This window comes from Corythoichthys intestinalis, chromosome 14, assembly GCF_030265065.1.
Source record: "Corythoichthys intestinalis isolate RoL2023-P3 chromosome 14, ASM3026506v1, whole genome shotgun sequence".
In the NCBI taxonomy this organism is placed as follows: domain Eukaryota; kingdom Metazoa; phylum Chordata; class Actinopteri; order Syngnathiformes; family Syngnathidae; genus Corythoichthys; species Corythoichthys intestinalis.
Window position 1 is genome coordinate 12,257,992 of NC_080408.1, and position 18,608 is coordinate 12,276,599.

The 18,608-nt window shown below is 40.8% G+C and overlaps 1 protein-coding gene across 1 annotated transcript in view; it reads left to right on the forward strand.

Moving 5' to 3' along the window:
- si:ch211-106h4.4 (MAM and LDL-receptor class A domain-containing protein 1) overlaps window positions 1–18,608 on the forward strand; it is a 132,606-nt gene that overhangs the window by 111,734 nt on the left and 2,264 nt on the right. Inside the window, exons 44-48 of the mRNA XM_057857085.1 lie at window positions 40–218; window positions 5,676–5,913; window positions 5,985–6,144; window positions 6,221–6,335; window positions 17,668–17,779. Of these exons, the coding sequence (XP_057713068.1) occupies window positions 40–218; window positions 5,676–5,913; window positions 5,985–6,144; window positions 6,221–6,335; window positions 17,668–17,779 (804 nt within the window). The remainder of the gene's footprint in view (window positions 1–39; window positions 219–5,675; window positions 5,914–5,984; window positions 6,145–6,220; window positions 6,336–17,667; window positions 17,780–18,608) is intronic.

Here is an 18,608-nt window from a genome sequence, read left to right on the forward strand (position 1 = left end):
CTAACAAGTGTTTTTTGTTTGTTTGTTTTGTTTTTATAGGAAAAGTGGCTTGCATGCAAATGTGGTATCACATGTACGGGAAAGGAGTGGGAACACTGAACATTTATCAGCAAAGTGAAGACGGGGTACGAGCTCTGATTTTCTCCCAGACCGGAGACCAACGCAACCTATGGAGGTTCGCCCAGGCTGCACTTCATCCTTCGGTTCAACCCTACAAGGTGAGCAGATTTCTCCACAAATTTGTGCCGAACTTAAATTAATCTTTCTGTTGTATGGTTGAACGGACTTTAAGGGAAATACTGCACCTTTATTGTGTCCATCTTAGCGGAGGGTTAATAAATTGGAGAAAAAAAAACCTACAGAATTCCATTTTTCTTTATTTTATTTTACTAAATAATAGCCAATATTTCCAGGAAGTGACCGCCGGACATTTGATTGGCTATAATAGCAAAACAAATTTGAGTTTCTCAAACTGCCCGCGTTTCCTTGTTTCATCATAAATATCCATTATCACATGCACTTTTGCTAGAGTCTGTGTGTGTTGGTGTGAGTATAACAGACATCACAAAATGGCTGCGCCCATAACTAGTGTCTTTATTTGTGTTTAAACTAGGGCTGTCAAATTTAGCGCGTTAATGGGCGGTAATTAATTTTTCTATTAATCACGTTAAAATATTTCACGCAATTAATGCATGCTCGGCACGACCCACTCACGCATTGCCGCAAACAACCTATGATGGCGCCGTTTTACTTAAATACAAAGGTAAGAGGCAGCGCCAAGTGAAAGGAGTAGACACAAGCAGTCATTGGAACCGTGCTTTAAATTTGCTAAAGCTTTAACATCCCTCCCACAACAACTAGAAATATTGTGGGATAGGACGATGGGAAGAAAGACAGGAGTTGATTTTTTCTTAACACCCTGTATTGTTCCTAACACAGAGAAGATATGGCGGAAAACACAGACGACTGAAAAAGCAGTTTCTGCTCTTGCACTCCTTTTTAAAAGAAACTGCTGTATTTTAAGCTAAAACAACTGTTGTGTTTGATAGAACAATATGTCTATATGCTGCCATAGCAGATTCATGGCGCATGAAGCCCCTGAACTATTTTTAATTTGTCCGTTTTACCCTGAAAACCCCCGTTTACAGACGTCGCGCAACCGCTTTTGTTTTAACCCAGCCATTAAACAAAGGTAATTAATTATATTTATTATTCAAAATGTCTGTCGTTTTTAGCTTAGAATCATTAATTGATGTCTCATATTTCGTTTAAAAAAAAAAAAAAAAAAAACGACTTTAAAAAATTATTCACTCACATATTTCAAACTTTTAAACAAATTATGTCACAATGAAAAAAATAGCGTCTGTAAAAAGATCACGGATATCTACCTCATATCTATCGCTTAATGGTTGTTTTTTTTTTGTCACTGTCGCATTTTCTCCGATATTTTAGATGAGAAATAATCGACCCAAACAAAAATTTTTTTGAAAAAAACGTTTAAAAGGGAAAACCTATGAGAAAGAAAATCTCGACCAATCCTTGATGTCTGCGATTTCTGCATCGCGACCCTTGTTATATTACCATGTTTCACACATAAAAACCCCCAAAAATCCAGCTTTGGCCATTCATAGCTGTGTCTTGACACTCAGTGATACATAAAACGTGGAGTTTTTGGATCAAAACAAGATAAGTATGCGATAATATCTCGTTAAAGTCATGGCGTCTGTAATTCTGTTCTCGCATGCTCTCACCTACAGATAGGGTTTTACTGTTTAAAAAATATATATATTTTTTTAAAATGCCTTCCTGCTCAAAATTTTTCCTCCCCCAGAAAATTTAGATTTTAAGCTTTCCAATGATGTATCACACATGCATATCGGACAATTTTGAAAGTTGGCTAAATTGGGGGTCTCAGAGCGGAACTTCAAGTCACCTGAGTGTTTTCCGCCATATATCAATTGTTGCCACCACACACGGTCATGGTTGCACCACTTCCCACCATGCATTTGGGCAGAACAGTTAAATTGCTACAGTATCATTTACTGAAAGCTCAACAAATACTCTAGATGGCAATATTTAGTCACAATATACAAACTCACATTTATCCTTTAAGAATTACAAGTCTTTCTATCCGTGGATCCCTCTTACAGAAAGACGGTCAATAATGGTAATGCCATCTTGTGGATTTATTGTTATTATAAACAAAGTACTTATGTACTGTATGTTGAATGTATATATCTGTCTTATCTTTCCATTCCAACAATAATTTACAGAAAAATATGGCATATTTTAGAGATGGTTTGAATTGCGATGAATTACAATTAATTCATTTTTAAGCTGTGATTAACTCGATTAAAATTTTTAATCGTTTGACAGCCCTAGTTTAAACATTATTTTCGTCATTATAAGTGGTCTAAGAAAATCACTATTCACAGACTTGCAGTGAGGAAAATAGGTATTTGAACACCCTGCGATTTCGCAAGTTCTCCCACTTAGAAATGATGGGTGGGTTTGAAATTTTCATTGTAGGTTCTTGTCCACTGTGAGAGACAATCTTAAAAAAATCAAGAACTCAAAGTGTATTTTTTTTCTAACAATTTATGTATTATACTGCTGCAAATAAGTATTTCAACATGATGACATGATTGTCAATATGTGGTACAGTAGCATTTGATTACAATTACAAAGGTCAAACATTTCCTGTAACTTTTCACCAGGTTTACACACACTGCAGCAGGGATTTTGCACCACTGCTCCACACAGATCTTCTCTAGATCAATCAGGTTTCTGGACTGTCACTGAGAAACACAGAGTTTGAGCTTCCTCCAAAGATTTTCTTTTGGGGTCTGGTGACTGGCTAGGCCCTTCCAGAACCTCAATATGCTTTTTTACAAAGACACTTCTTGGTTATTCTGGCTGTCTGCTTCGGATCATTGTCGTGTTGAAAGACCCAGGCATAACCAATTTCCAATGCTTTAACTGAGGAAAGGATAATCCCCAAAATCTAACAATACATGGCCCTGGTCATCCTCTCTGGTCATCTCTGGTCATCCGGTCCCATGAGCAGGAAAATACTCCTAAAGCATGATGCTACCACCCCCATTCTTCACAGTAAGGATGGTGTTCTTGGGATGGTATTCATTATTCTTCTTCCTTCAAACACTATTAGTGGAATTAAGACTAAAAAGTTCCATTTTGATCTCATATAACCACATGACCTTCTCCCAAGACTCTTCTGGAACATCCAAATGGTCATTGGCAAACTTAAAACAGGTTTGGACATGTGCTGGTTTTAGCAGGGGAACCTTGCGTGCCATGCATGATTTTTAAACCATGACGTCTTAATGTATTACCAACAGTAACCTTGGAAATGGTTGCCCCAGCTCCTTTCAGGTCATTGACCAGCTACGTCTGTGCAGTTCTTGACTGATTCCTCACCATTCTTAGGATCATTGACACCCTACGAGGTAGATCTTGCATGGAGCCCCAGTCCAAGGAAGATTGACAGTCCATGTTTAGCTTCTTCCATTTTTGAATAATTCCTCAAACGGTGGATCTTATCTCACCAAGCTGCTTGGCAATTGCCCCATAACCCTGTCCTGCCTTGTAGAGGTCTACAATTCTGTCTCTGGTGTCTTTGGACAGCTCTGGTCTTGACCATGTTAGGAATTGGAGTCTTCCTGATTGTATGGGGTGGACAGGTCCAGCTAACCGCCTCAAACAGGTCAAAAAGGTCAGACTCAAAAAGTCCAACTCCACTTATATGTTGGACTTCTTAAAAGAGACTAACAGGTTTTTGAGGCTCACAATTCTAGCCAATAGACAGGTGTTCAATTACTTATTTGCAGCAGTATAATATGAATAAATAGCTAAAAAAAAAAAAATCATACACTATGATTACTGTATTTTTTTCTTTAGAATGTCTCTCACAGTGGGCAAGCACCTACCATGAAAAGTGGGAGAACTTGCAAAATTGCATGGTGTTCAAATACTTAGAGCAACTTTTACAGTGGAGCAAATAGGTATTAAGTCAACCACTAATTGTGCATGTTCTCCCACTTGAAAATATTAGAGAGGCCTGAAATTGTCAACATGGGTAAACCTCAACCATGAGAGACAGAATGTGGAAAAAATTCCCAGAAAACCACATTGTTTGACTTATAAAGAATTTATTTGCAAGTCATGATGGAAAATAAGTATTTGGTCAATACCAAAAGTTCATCTCAATACTTTGTTATGTACCCTTTGTTGGCAATAACGGAGGTCAAACGTTTTCTGTAACTCTTCACAAGCTTTTCACACACTGTTGCTGGTATTTTGGCCCATTCCTCCATGCAGATCTCCTCTAGAGCAGTGATGTTTTGGGGCTGTCGTTGGGCAACACGGACTTTCAACTCCCTCCACAGATTTTCTATGGGGTTGAGATCTGGAGACTGGCTCGGCCACTCCAGGACCTTGAAATGCTTCTTACGAAGCCACTCCTTTGTTGCCCTAGCTGTGTGTTTGGGACCATTGTCGTTTGGGATCAACATGCCGAAAGACCCAGCCACGTCTCATCTTCAATGCCCTTGCTGATGGAAGGAGATTTTCACTCAAAATCTTTCGATACATGGCCCCATTCGTTCTTTGCTTTACACAAATCAGTCGTCCTGGTCCCTTTGCAGAAAAACAGCCCCAAAGCATGATTTTTCCACCCCCATGCTTCACAGTGGGTATGGTGTTCTTCGGCTGCAATTTAGTATTCTTTTCCCTCCAAACACGAGACCCTGTGTTTCTACCAAAAAGTTCTATTTTGGTTTCATCTGACCATAACAGATTCTCACAGTCGTCTTCTGGATCATCCAAATGCTCTCTAGTGAACCGCAGACGGGCCTGGACGTGTACTGGCCTCAGCAGGGGGACACGTCTGGCAGTGCAGGATTTGAGTCCCTGGCGGCGCATTGTGTTAATGATAGTAGCCTTTGTTACTGTGGTTCCAGCTCTCTGTAGGTCATTCACTTGGTCCCCCCGTGTGGTTCTGGGATTTTTGCTCACTGTTCTTGTTATCATTTTGACGCCACGGGGTGAGATCTTGCATGGACCCACAGTTGATTTCTTTACACCAAACGTTTTACCTATTGCAGATTCAGTCTTCCCAGCCTGGTGCAGGTCAACAATTTTGCCTCTGGTGTCCTTAGACAGCTCTTTGATCTTGGCCATAGCGGAGTTTGGAGTGTGACTGACTGAGGGTTGTGGACAGGTGTCTTGACTGAGGGTTGTGGACAGGTGTTTTTTATACCGATAATGAGTTAAAACAGGTGCCAACAGGTAACGAGTGGAGCCTCGTTAGACCACGTTATAAGAAGTTAGACCTCTTTGACAGCCAGAAATCTTGCTTGTTTGTAGGTGACCAAATACTTATTTTCCACTCTAGTTTAGAAATAAATTCTTTAAAAATCAAACAATATGATTTTCAGGGTTTTTTTTCCACATTCTGGCTCTCATGGTTGAGGTTTACCCATGTTGATAATTACAGGCCTCTCTAATCTTTTCAAGTAGGAGAACTTGCACAATCGATGGTTGACTAAATACTTTATTTGCCCCACTGTACATTAACGTCATTTATATTAGGTGTTGTAGACGGCTTACTGGTCAGGCAGACTCAAATGATTTTAGTGCCCTTCTTTTTGTTTTAGCTCATGGTAGAGGGCGTGAAGGCTGGTCCCACCGAGGAGGGTACCATTGCCTTTGATGATGTCACTGTGTTGGATGCGAAGTGTCCCCCACATGAAGCCTGCAACTTCGAGCTCAACATGTGCAGATGGAGCAACGTAGGCGAAGGAGTAGACCAATACGACTGGCTCCGTGGCAGGGGAGCCACTACGAACCCAAACACGGGACCGGGCGTAGATCACACCACGAACAAGCCCCTTGGTTGGTAACATGGTTGGTTATCATGTGCATTTTATGTAGTAGGGGTTTATAATTTTGCCTTCTTCCATCAGGTTACTATCTCTATGTGGACAGCACAGTGGGTCAGTGGGGCGACGCCTCCTTCCTAATCAGCGACGTACTCCAACCGGCCACAATAGGCCATTGTCTTACATTCTGGTACCACATGTTTGGTCCTGATGTGGGGACCCTTAGAGTCTATATTAATGACAGGTAGCCACTCATTCATAAAAACATACCAACTTTTTATAGCGTTTACACATAATGGTTTTGAATTCTCATTTTGTAGAAAAACACACGACAGCGGTGACAAGAGGGGTTTTCAGAAATGGGTCGAGTTTGGAAACAAGGGAGACAAGTGGCTGAAGGCCAGCGTGTTTGTAGAGCATGACGACGCTTTCTGGGTAATTATTTCTCCAGTTGTTTACACTTCATCAGCTACAGAATTTTCAGTCTAATTGGATCAGGTTTTGATTACTACTGAGTTGTTTTGGTTTTTGCACGCAGAGTACAGTTATTTATTTATTATGAATATTGTTTTGTCATAGTTGCCTTCAGATACAGATACCTGATTTACGTATTTTTCTAGATACAAGCCATAATTCTGACATTCTTGTTTTTATTGCTTTGACGCGCATGCAAAAATGTAAGATTCAAGTGATTTATCGAGACAGTTAACCCATTGGACTTCACTTCCAAACAAGCAGTAGTTTGGCAGTTAATGAGTAATTCTCATTCAAATAGACTGCTTGATGCCACTCTTAAGCCTGAGTTTATACTCCTGCGTTGCGGTGACGGCGAAGTGATTACAGCGTCAATGAGCATTCGATAGTTCTGCGGTGAGGGAACGCGTTGCTCTGTAATTCGCCGCCAAGCCACTAGAGGGCTGTGGCATTATGTTTGTACGGTTTTGAGGCATGCTTGTTGACTTCCGCTAGTCTAGTTTAACGGAGAAAAAATAAACAATGCAAAATGGAACGCCAGAATGTAAATCTTCTGCTCATCAACATTGGATAATATGAATGTTGAGGGGCAGGCGACGCAAAAGACTGTTTCGAGGTGGTCTGGCCGACTTTTGATGCCGCACAGAGAGTTCTAGACTCGGGTGGAGACAGCTAGCTGTGGCGGCTAGCTTCAAACTGGCGTCGAGCACTGCGTTGAAGGTCTGCAAAGCCCTCCAGCCCGATTTGTTTGCAGTGTCCTACAACCAGCCATAGCAGATTTTTGGCATCTATGGAACTTCCCAAACTGCGTTGGGAGCCTTGATTGTAACGTTATCATAAAACGCACCGAGGCACTCTCAATCAGCGATGATGTATCGTGTGTGAACTGTCTGTTATTGAAAATTAAAGCTCAAAACAACTCTTTTGACACCAAACCAGTGCTTTATTCTTCATATACTTGAAGTGTGACACGTAAATCAGTCACAGACTCACAGCAAACATATGTACACAATAAATGATTAAGTGCACCAACCAAAAATACGAAATTAATTGATAAAAAGTTGGCAGTTTTTGGCCGACTGGGTCACCGCTTCGTGTGGCCACTCGGTTCCGAACACACGTCTCGGTGGTTCTTCCATTTTTTTTTTTTTTTTTTTTTTTTTTAATCGCCGACCTTGCCATTTGGCAATCATAATAATGTCTTGACGAGACTTGCTCTTCGATGATACTCCCGTCGGCTTGGTCCATTTTTTGCGGGTAGAAAAATAATGTTTTACAATGGCGGTGATTTCGCGCTGAACCGGAAACAACAGTCTGAGCGAACCAATCACAGTCGATTTCCGCCACGTCATATGCGTTGACCTGACGCTAGGCTGACGCTAGGGTTTGAAAAATCAATAGGAGCGCGTCAGGCTACGGCGCAGGGTCGTAAATTGGGTCTTCCTTGACGGCGCAGGTCTGACGTGGAAGTATAACTCGGCCTTTAGTTGAAGTTTGCTGTGTGAGCTTATCCTAATGCTAATTTAATACAAACTTATTACCAGCAAACAATGCAAAACATGTGAAAAACTTCGCTCTTGCGTTGTTATAGACCTGTGTGCAGCAGGTATTTGAACACAAGTGATGGAGTGACACTTGGAAGTAGGTTTCTGTAACATCATGCTTAGCTGCTAAGGTAGCCGGACCATCCTCCCTGTTCTTTGTATCACAACAAGTCCCTTCATTCTACTAACTGCTGGTCTGGCCAATTTCCACATCCTTATTCATAATAACTTGTCCTATTAACATTTCTTCCTCTAGCTTACAGTTAGTCTTTAAGCAAACAAGCATCCAAACACAAATCTGCAGACGAGAGTATATCAGAAAGCGACCCAATGGGCCCCGCACTCTGATAGTGGGCGACTTTGCTGTGAATGGGATGAAACACTTTTGTAGCAACAATACCAGAGTATGTTGTTTAAACAAAGCTACGGTGTCTGTTATCTCTGAACATATCTTGAGCATTGCTGCTCAGCATCCAACAGCCACTAGTCTGATAATACACACAGGAGCCCTCGATATTGCGAAGCAAAAATCAGAGCTTTTAAAGCAAGACTTCACTGAACTGATAAACAAAGTCAGAACTTTAAATACTGAGGTGTTTTTCAGTGGACCCATACCCGCGCCCAGGCTGGGGGATGAAAGTTTCAGCAGAGTGATGATGCTTAACAAATGGCTCAAAGCAACATGCGCTGGACAATCGATGTACTTCATTGACAATTTCAACATATTTTCAGGGCGCAGGCACCTCTTTAAGAACGATGGCCTTCACCTAAATAAGTCAGGAGTGCGGTTACTAAGCAGCAGCATGTTTTATCTCTTGAGGCACAGACAGTCTGCTTATCTCGAGGAAAGGAGGCAAGCTGTCCCAAAACATCGGATAAACATGGTGGCTGGGATGAGTGCTGAATCAGACAGTGTGCACGCAGGATCAATCTCTCCTCCAAAAATGGAGCCGATAGTCGCTGAAGGGGAAGTGACTAAGCTAGCCCCGCCAGGCTGTGACCAACCCTCATCTGCTGAGGCTCCACTGCTTCAACGGAAGGAGACCCTGGTAGCAGGTGATCGACCCCCTTCAGACGAGACTCAAGAAGTGGCTCCATCAGCTCAACAGGAGGAGAACGACCCGACCGTGCAATCCTCTGCTGTCGAGGCCCCATCCAGCACCAAATCCTCGCACTCCAAGACGCCACCATGCCGCCGACTCCAGGCTAAGGCCCCATCCAGCCCCAAATCCTCACACTCCAAGACGCCACCACGCCGCCGACTCCAGGATAAGGCCCCATCCAGCACCAAATCCTCACACTCCAAGACGCCACCACTCCGCCGACTCAGTCAGGCTAAGGCCTCATCAAGGCCTAAATCCCCACAGTCCCCGAAGCCACCCCGCCGACGACTTAGTTTGGATGGAATAATGAGTCAACCTGATTGGGACTCCATGGGTCTAGATAGCAAGGTTAACCAGTCTCTTGATCTCCTCAAGTTCATGTCTTCGCTTCCACCCTGTACCTGCCACACCCGACAGGTGCCAGGGGAAGATGGCAACAAACCAACCAGCCTCCACTGGAATTCTCTCGGGGCAAAGCCAAAGCACTACAACTCTGGAACTACACGGTATTATCCTTCTATGGAGGAAGCCATGTTTGCGACACCAATATGATGTGCACCGGGTCCAGGCTGTGACAACATTACAAAGACTTTTCTGTCCCAGCAAAAGCCGGGGCCTTATGGAGTACAGTATGTATGCTCAACAATCCCAGTGGTGATAAACAACAAAAAAAGGGCTAGACTGGTGAGAAATAAAAAACGTTCAATAAATTCTGCCAACCTGTTAACCATAGTATGTCATTCCCAAAGCTCACCAGTGAATCCAGTCTGGCATCTCCAATTGGCTCTGCTAAATATTAGATCTTTAGCTGGCAAATCTTTCTTAATTAATGATTTTATCTGCAAACATAACCTTGACATGTTGTTCCTAACAGAAACTTGGTTAGATCAAGATAAGAGTTCGACAGTTCTGATCGAGGCAACCCCCGCAAACTTCAATTTCTTTAGTGCGCCAAGAACCCATAAGAAAGGAGGTGGGGTTGCCAGTCTGATCAGGGACAGTTTTCAATGCACGAATATTTCATGTGGTCAGTTTGATTCCTTTGAGTATATTGTCATTCAGCTAAAAAGCCCTTGCAGAGCTGCCTTGGTAACAATTTACAGACCACCGAAGTATAACACAATGTTTTTTGATGAGTTTACCAAAATACTGTCTTCTGTGTGCATGGACTTTGATTGTGTTGTTTTAGTGGGTGACTTTAACATTCATGTTGATAATCCTGAAGAAAGATGTGCTAGAGAGCTTTTAAATATTTTGGATACATTTGGTTTATCTCAGCATGTCACAGTTCCAACACATAACAGAGGGCACATACTGGACTTAATAATATCCAAAGGTCTTAACATCTCTGAGGTCACAGTGAATGATGTTGCTCTGTCTGATCACTACAGCATTATGTTTAAAATGACCACCCCTGTCCATCCTCTGAAAAGGGAAACAGAGTTTATTAGGAAGCGTTACATAAGTGATAACACATGTGCGTTATTCACACAGGCCTATGCCTCATTATTAACCCCTACAATAGCTCCAGTGGAAGAACTTGTAAATAGTTTCAGTTCCGGTGTGATGACTGTAATGGACACTATTGCCCCGATTAAGACAAAAACTTTGTCAAGAAAGAAGAGGTCACCCTGGAGAAATGCCATACTAGCTATAAAACAAAAGCAAGTTTGTAGACGAGCAGAACGCAGATGGCGAAAAAACAAACTCCTAGTTTTTTATGATATCTACAAAGAGAGTCTTCGCAAATACAACCAGGAACTGAAAAATGCTAGACAATCATATTTTTCAGAGATCATTAGTAGAAACACCAACAATACTCGCACACTATTTTCTGTTGTTGACAAACTGACAAACCCACAAGCATCAATACCTCAGGAATTGGCATCTGAGGTGTCCTGTAATAATTTCGCAGCATTTTTTACACACAAAGTACTAATGATTAGACAGACTGTGTGCAACTCCGGATTAACAAATGTTACACTAAATGCCTCCCAACATGTCCCCCACGTCAATCTTAGACAGTTTAGCCTCTTGGACTATGCCACTTTAACAGAAATTGTGTCGAAACTAAAGCCCACAACATGCTGCCTTGACATCCTTCCTTCAAACTTTTTCAAAACTGTTTTTCATTGCATAGCCCCAGACATACTTCAGATTATAAATACTTCCCTCCAAACAGGAGAGTTTCCTCAGACTTTAAAAACTTCAGTAATAAAACCTCTCCTAAAAAAACCTAATCTGGATGCCTCAACCATTAGTAATTACAGGCCAATATCAAATCTGACATTCCTGGGGAAAATTATCGAAAGGGTTGTGTTTGAACAGATCCAGACTTTTATGATCCAAAACAATCTTTTTGACTCATTTCAGTCTGGATTTCGGCCACAACACAGCACCGAGACCGTGCTTATCAAAGTCCTAAATGATATTCGTCAGAATACCGATGCAGGCAAATCATCTGTTCTGCTACTATTGGATCTCAGCGCCGCATTTGACACGGTTGATCACAACATACTACTCAGCAGATTGGAACAGTGGGTAGGGCTTACTGACACTATTCTTCAGTGGTTCACATCCTATTTATATGATAGGGATTTCTTTGTGTCAATCGGAAATTATCAGTCAGAACGAACCAAATTCACGTGTGGAGTCCCTCAAGGGTCAATTCTTGGACCACTCTTATTTAACATCTATATGCTTCCGTTAGCTCAGATAATGGAACAGTATGACATCTCCTATCACGCCTATGCAGATGACACACAACTGTATATTTCTGTGTCCCCACATGATTATAGTCCCTTAGTCTCCCTGAGTAAATGCATTCATCAAATCAATGAATGGATGTGCCAGAATTTTCTCCAGTTAAATGTGGAGAAAACAGAGGTGATCATTTTTGGGCCAAAAAAGGAAAGGTCAAAGATAAGCAGCCAACTTAGCACAATGTCACTTACAGCTACAAATCAAGTCAGAAACCTTGGCGTAATTATTGACTCAGACCTAAAATTTGATAGCCATCTAAAGTCCGTCACTAAATCCGCTTATTACCACCTAAAAAATATAACCAGAATTAAGGGGCTTCTGACTCAACAAGACATGGAAAAACTTATGCATGCATTCGTTTTCAGCAGATTGGACTACTGCAACGGTATATTTACAGGTCTTGATAAAAAATCAGTCAGGAAGCTGCAGCTAGTACAGAATGCTGCAGCCAGAGTCCTCACAAATACAAGGAAGCTGGACCACATTACACCGGTTTTGAAATCGCTACACTGGCTTCCAGTGAGTCAAAGGATAGACTATAAAATACTACTGCTCGTCTACAAAACACTTAATGGCCTTGGACCAAAATACATGCTTGACTTGTTAGATTCCTATGAGACATCTAGACCCCTAAGGTCGTCTGGAACGGGTCTTCTGCATGTTCCAAGAACCAGAACCAAGCAGGGTGAGGCAGCATTTAGTTATTATGCTCCTCACCTCTGGAACAAGTTACCCGAACGTCTGAAGTATGCTCAAACCGTTAGCTCCTTTAAATCAGGGCTAAAAACGCTTTTGTTTAGCACTGCATATCCATAACTGTCTATATATTTCAATCTACCTGCCTTCTATTCCTCTTGTGCATATCTCCATTGCTGATTTCAATGATTATTATTAGTAGTAGTTTTGGCTTTATTTCTATTTTTGTTTTATTTTCATTTATTTATTTTTATTCTGTGATTAAATGCGATCTTTTGTCTTGGTTTTTACGTTGTGTTGATTTAAATGTGATTTTTATGGTTTTCATGTGATGTAAAGCACTTTGAATTGCCTTGTGTTGAATTGTGCTATATAAATAAATTTGCCTTGCCTTGCCATCAGTAAGCGATGCTAAGTAATCCGGCATGTCTGTTGTTGTCGTGAGGTTGTATTTCATCCCTGCTGACTACCAGAAGGCGGTGCTGAAAGCATTGAATGATTTGTTAGCATACAGGTGTCAAAAGTGATTCCACAAAGGGCCTAGTGCAGTGGTTCTTAACAAATGAGAATCAAGCGAATCCTTTAGAATTTTTTTTTTTCGAATTGAAAAATCGATATAGCTAGCAAGCTAAAATGAGTGAATTTCCATTCAAATTTCTTCTCATTTGGACAGTATGTTGTTAAACAGGCCAAAATGTTTTATCTTTATGCCTGCAGCAAAGACTGGCCCAATGCGCATATCTTAGAATTTTTCATTCAAATTTGGAAAAATATATCTTATATTGGTCAACATTAAACCTGCTTGGGTGCATTAACCTTGACCGTGCAGTTTCTGTCATGTTTACATCTCAAATTATATCAAATTTAATGAAAAACCCTGCACAAAATTATCACCAAATTTGTAGACAAAGTCATTGTTAATTTTTTTTTTTTTTTAAAACATGAAACTTGTCACAAATCAAACACGTGTATTTGCTTTTCACATTGGAAAATGAAATTAAATTCGATTCATTTAATACTGCTTCAATTTTTGTTTTCATGTTGACATTCTATCACATCCTTGCCTCATATACTATTTTAATGGAGTAAAAAGTGACGCAAATGTTGTTTGAAATGTAAACACAGTGCACGTTACTCGTAGGTCTGTTGTACTTCCTCATACCAAGTGAGAGTCAACCTTCCACTTAACAAACCAGTTTCTCCTCCCATTAGAAAGACTACTAGCAGTTAAAAGAATTGGAATAAAGCCTGTAAATTGGGGACTAATCAGTCCAAAACCTGGTCTCAAACAGTCAGCATCCAATAATAGGGCCTGCGTGCCTTAACCTTCACCGAACCCCAGGGGTTCGATCGAACCCGGGTTAAGAACCACTGGCCTAGTGGGTGCAAATTTTCATTCCAACCCTCTTAGGGAAAGTTTACATGGTGACTCTGTGACACCAAGATGCAATGACTGTGTTGTGGAATGGCCTCGCCTTCACATGGTGTCAGCGAAAACGGAAAGCAATGACGCAAACCACTGAATCCGGGCTCCAAAGTGGAAGGATCCGATTGCAGTGGCTCTCGGGGGCTTGCTCTGCATCCATATTAATGGAAAGCTCCCACGCCGATAACGTCAGCACTCGCACACGTCACATTGGGCCTAATTGGGCAGACTAAGAAGGACAAGCATAGGTCAAAAGAGCAAAAAGCCCAAGTGACCTTTGGGCTTAGGGCAAAGAAACGACAAAGGGTCAAAGATCAGATCGCTGTTCAAGGTCAGGAGAAGGTCAAAGGTCAGGGAGTCTGCGGTTAAGATTAGGTAAAGGTTAAAAAGGGCAAAAATCTCCAGTGACCTTTAAGAATAGGGCCAATGACCATCAAAAAGGGCACAGGTCACAGAGTCTAGTTAGGGTTAGTGTATAAGTTAAGGGTATGGATATACAAACAAAGGGCAGTTTGTGGTTAAGGTTAGGCAAAGGTCAAAAGGGTAAAAAGCCCCAGTGACCTTTGGGGTTAGGGCCAATAACCGCCAAAAAGGGCAAAGGTCATAGTCTAGTTTGGGTTAGTGTATAAATTAAGGGCATGGATATACAAACAAAGGGCAGTTTGCGGTTAAGGTTAGGCAAAGGCAAAAGGGTTTAGGGTTAGGGTTAGGGTTTAGGGTAGCCCCAGTGACCTCTGGGATTAGGGCCAATAACGTCGAAGGCCAAGGAGTCTAGTTAGGGTTAGGGTTTCGTCAAAGTGCATCATTGGCTGTCGCCTTGTAAATCTGCACTGCCCCCCAGGGCCTGGCATGAATACTACATCATTTTCACGTGGAATTACGACACTGTTCGAATGGAGACTGAGCTATATAAATGCAAATTTGAAATTTTTCGTATTCTCGGAGAGTCACCATGTAAACGGTCCCTAAGAAGACACCTTTTCACCAATCTGTTCTCTTACAAATGTAATCAGTTGATTGCAGTCAGTTCGGGTTGTTTCAGCAAAAACTTTGTTGGTCATACTGTCTGTGCCTTTTACGTTGGAACAAAAAACCAGGACCTAATAGGTGGAATTGGTTTGACAACTGTGCCGTAGCGCAGTGGTTTCCAACCCGGTTCTCAAAGGCCCGCTATGGGTCGTGGTTTTAAGTTTGGATTGGTAACGACGCCGGCAGTATGAATCAGAACTTCCTGAATTCCAGGATATCCCGTGCAATCTAGGACTGTTAGCAACCCTACACCATGTCTATACGTTGCAGGGTATTTGGCAAAAAGAAGAGCTTTTTCCACGGTTAGGCCTGTTATCCACACGCACATTTAAACAAGGGTTCTTAAGAACACCAGGCAAAGTGAAGAAGGGCAAATTCTGCATTTGTGGCGCCATCATGTGGAAACGTCCATGGCTGCGACAAACTTTAACTGTACGTCACCACTTGAGACCAATGTTTACATTTGAAGTAAATTAGACAGGTGCTTTTTTTCTTCCATTTTTTTTATTTACAAAGACAACCCATTCGAAGAATGGGGGTATTATGGACAATTATTTTTCGCGCACTGTTATGAATGTACTTAATGAATTAACCCTTGAGAGTCGAAGGACGCGCCGGCGCGTCCTCAGCGCACGTCGTCTTTGAAGCACCCTCGCGTTTTAATTACGTCACCCACATGCCGTTGGTTGGTCTCGTTTTAAAGTGCGGAAGTTGCGGTTTACTCTCGTTGTTATTTGAAGTCAATCGACCACCTAAAACGTGAGATATTGTCATTTAAGTTTTATAGTTTTATTGTCCTCTCAAAAAACATTAAAACGCTGCATGGATCATTTGTTTATGTCTATAATTCCATCATTTCTTGTCCTTTTTCAAAACGGAAGCTCCATGAAAAAAACACAAATCAAACGAACCCTTTCGAAGTCACAGTGGAAGCACAAAATGCGTTTTTTTTTTTTTTTTTATAAATATAACTGCCGTGCGAGGTTCCACCGAACGAGAGGCAGGAGTGTTCTGAAGCAGCGAGGGGGGAGCGACGGCCGTTTGAATCAAGCAAGCGAGCGAGCGACTTTGTGTGACTTTGAGGATGAACGGAAAACTACATTTAGCGCAAGCAATTGTGCTTTTTGATCAACTTGAGGAAGAGGGTGGTCCAAATTCGTCATCATCGTCTTCTTCGGAAGAGTCCTCGAGTGAAGATAGTGACGGATTTGAAGACGTGGGTGACGCCATCGACGAGCAGAGGTAAGCCAACTCGCTTTTTTTTTTTTTTTTTTTTTTTTTTTTTAATGCTGTAAAAGTTTCTTTTGATATTGCAAGACAAAGTTAATTTTGATGCAATATAAGTGCGTGTTTGTGTATGTAATAATAAAATGTGCATATCAGATCAAAGTATAATTTGTGGTCTTCTTTCTATATGAAGATTAGGGATGTAGCACATATTCAGCTACGGTATTCTTTCTATTGTCATACATATAGATTTCCATTATTATTTATTGCTGTATATATTTTTATTTTATACTTTATTATTTTCATAAATACTGACTTTTGTTTCATGTACATTTATAGTGACAATGAAAGTAAAGTGAAATGAAAATGGAAGGGTGGAAAGAGGACCGACACCCCATGGAAGTGTGGGCTGTGATGTAGCCCTGTGTCTAATTCCAGGACGAAACTGCTTTTCGGAGTGGCATGCCTGAAAAAAATTTAACTTGTTTATTGTAAATATTTTTGAAAATACTTTTTTCCCCAATGTTATATATATATATTTTTTCCCCCCACAATCAGTCTTCTCAATTTGTGTATATAAATGTGTGTTCAAGAAGCTTGATTGTGTGTACATAGTTTTCATCAGGTGATGGGCCGCAATACCTAAACTCATAAAGAGATGGCCTCTAAACACTTTTTGTGTTAGATGGTATATTTTTTCACTGTTCTTCACTGTTTGGTCTGCTGTATATAACCTGTTTTGACTAGAGCATGTATAAATGCAAAAAACGCCAATGGCTATACCTGTTGTTTATGTTGAATTGTCAAATAAAAGACTATTTATTCTAAATTTTTTGGGTTGAATGTTCATCCTAACATGTTGAATAAATATTACAAAGTTTCAAAACGGTTCGTTACGCATGTTTGGTTGTCAATTGGACATCAATATTAAAAATTTTGACAAAACAATTTTGGAATTTTTGGTCTTTTTGGGCCCAAAATTATGATTTATAATTGGTCAGTGAAGGAAACAACAGTTTGGACATGAAGTTCAAGGTGTCACAAAAAAAGGGACCAAACCAGGCCATCGTAAACAATTCTGTCTTTGAAATATAAAGGCAACTTCAAGGGCATGCAAAATCAGACAAAATAGGCCCAGACCTTAAAGGGTTAATGTGGGTGGCGGTGGAAAGTGGAAGTTTTTTTTTTTTTTTTTTTTTTTAAACAAACGTGCAGGTGTGGACGTAATTATTTTTCCCGACGTTGTGGGGCAGGATCCTCGGTTTAAAAAAAAAAAAACAACCTGCTAGGTGTAGACATGGCACTAGTCCAATCTCTACAAAACCGCGTTAGCATGACAAATCTGAGTGACAGAATGTCCTGGCGGTCGAAGGGATTTATAGAACCGTAGTTGCATTCGGAACTTTCATTTCATAGACACTAATGAAATGGCCATTGAGTGTATATTCCCAAACAACATTAGGAATTGTGCGTTTTACTAATGCAATTGTTGTATTGTGCCCCAGTTTATGTTTGTGTATGAGAGGGGGAAGATTGAACAAGGGGACGTTGCCCTAGATGACATCACCGTGCTTCATGGACCCTGCCACTCTGAGCCCACCATTGATGATAACAGTGGTAACTTGCTTAACAGGATAGATGTACTGTGTGTGTACTATGTGCATGCGTTCACGTGTGTAGTTGCATGATTTTATTACAGTGGTACCTCTACTTACGAGGTTGAATGGTTCTGGAAGTAGTTTCGTGAACTGAAAATTAAGTATGTAGAGACGTATTTTTAATTTAAATGCCTTAATCTGTCCCAAGACCCCCAAAATCCAGACATAAATCTTTTATAAAGCATAAAAATGCATCAAAACATGGAACAAATTCATGTTACAATTAGATTATTGCACATTAAACATAATGAGAGTTGTACATAATGCAAAAAACAAAGAATAAAGAAGAAAAGTTCATACACCCACATAAAACTGTCAGAACACCTCACACCGCCTGAAGGGGCGAATGAAGAGGACACGGGGATACACACATACACGTACAGTAGAGGTCCCTTTTAGCCAATTGGATGCTGGGAAAATTCTAGGCAATAGCCATCTGTATTTTTGCCTTGTGTAACCTGAAATTTCTTTCATAATAAGAGGCAACATTTTCCCATTGAGGCATGTCATAACCTGAAAATTCCGTATATAGCGACATTCGTAAATAGAGGTACCACTATAGTTAATTTACGATTAATTGATAATTGTCACATTACTTGTATCTAGGGCTGCAGCTATCGACTATTTTAATAGTCTATTAATCTATCAACTACTCGGATTAAGAACATTTGAACACTGTAGAATAAATTTTAGGAAATGTAAAATAAAGGCTTGCTAATATTGCACTTTCAAAAGGACATTAAATGCGAATACAAAATAAAATTTCCGAGTTTTTCTTCAAGCTATGC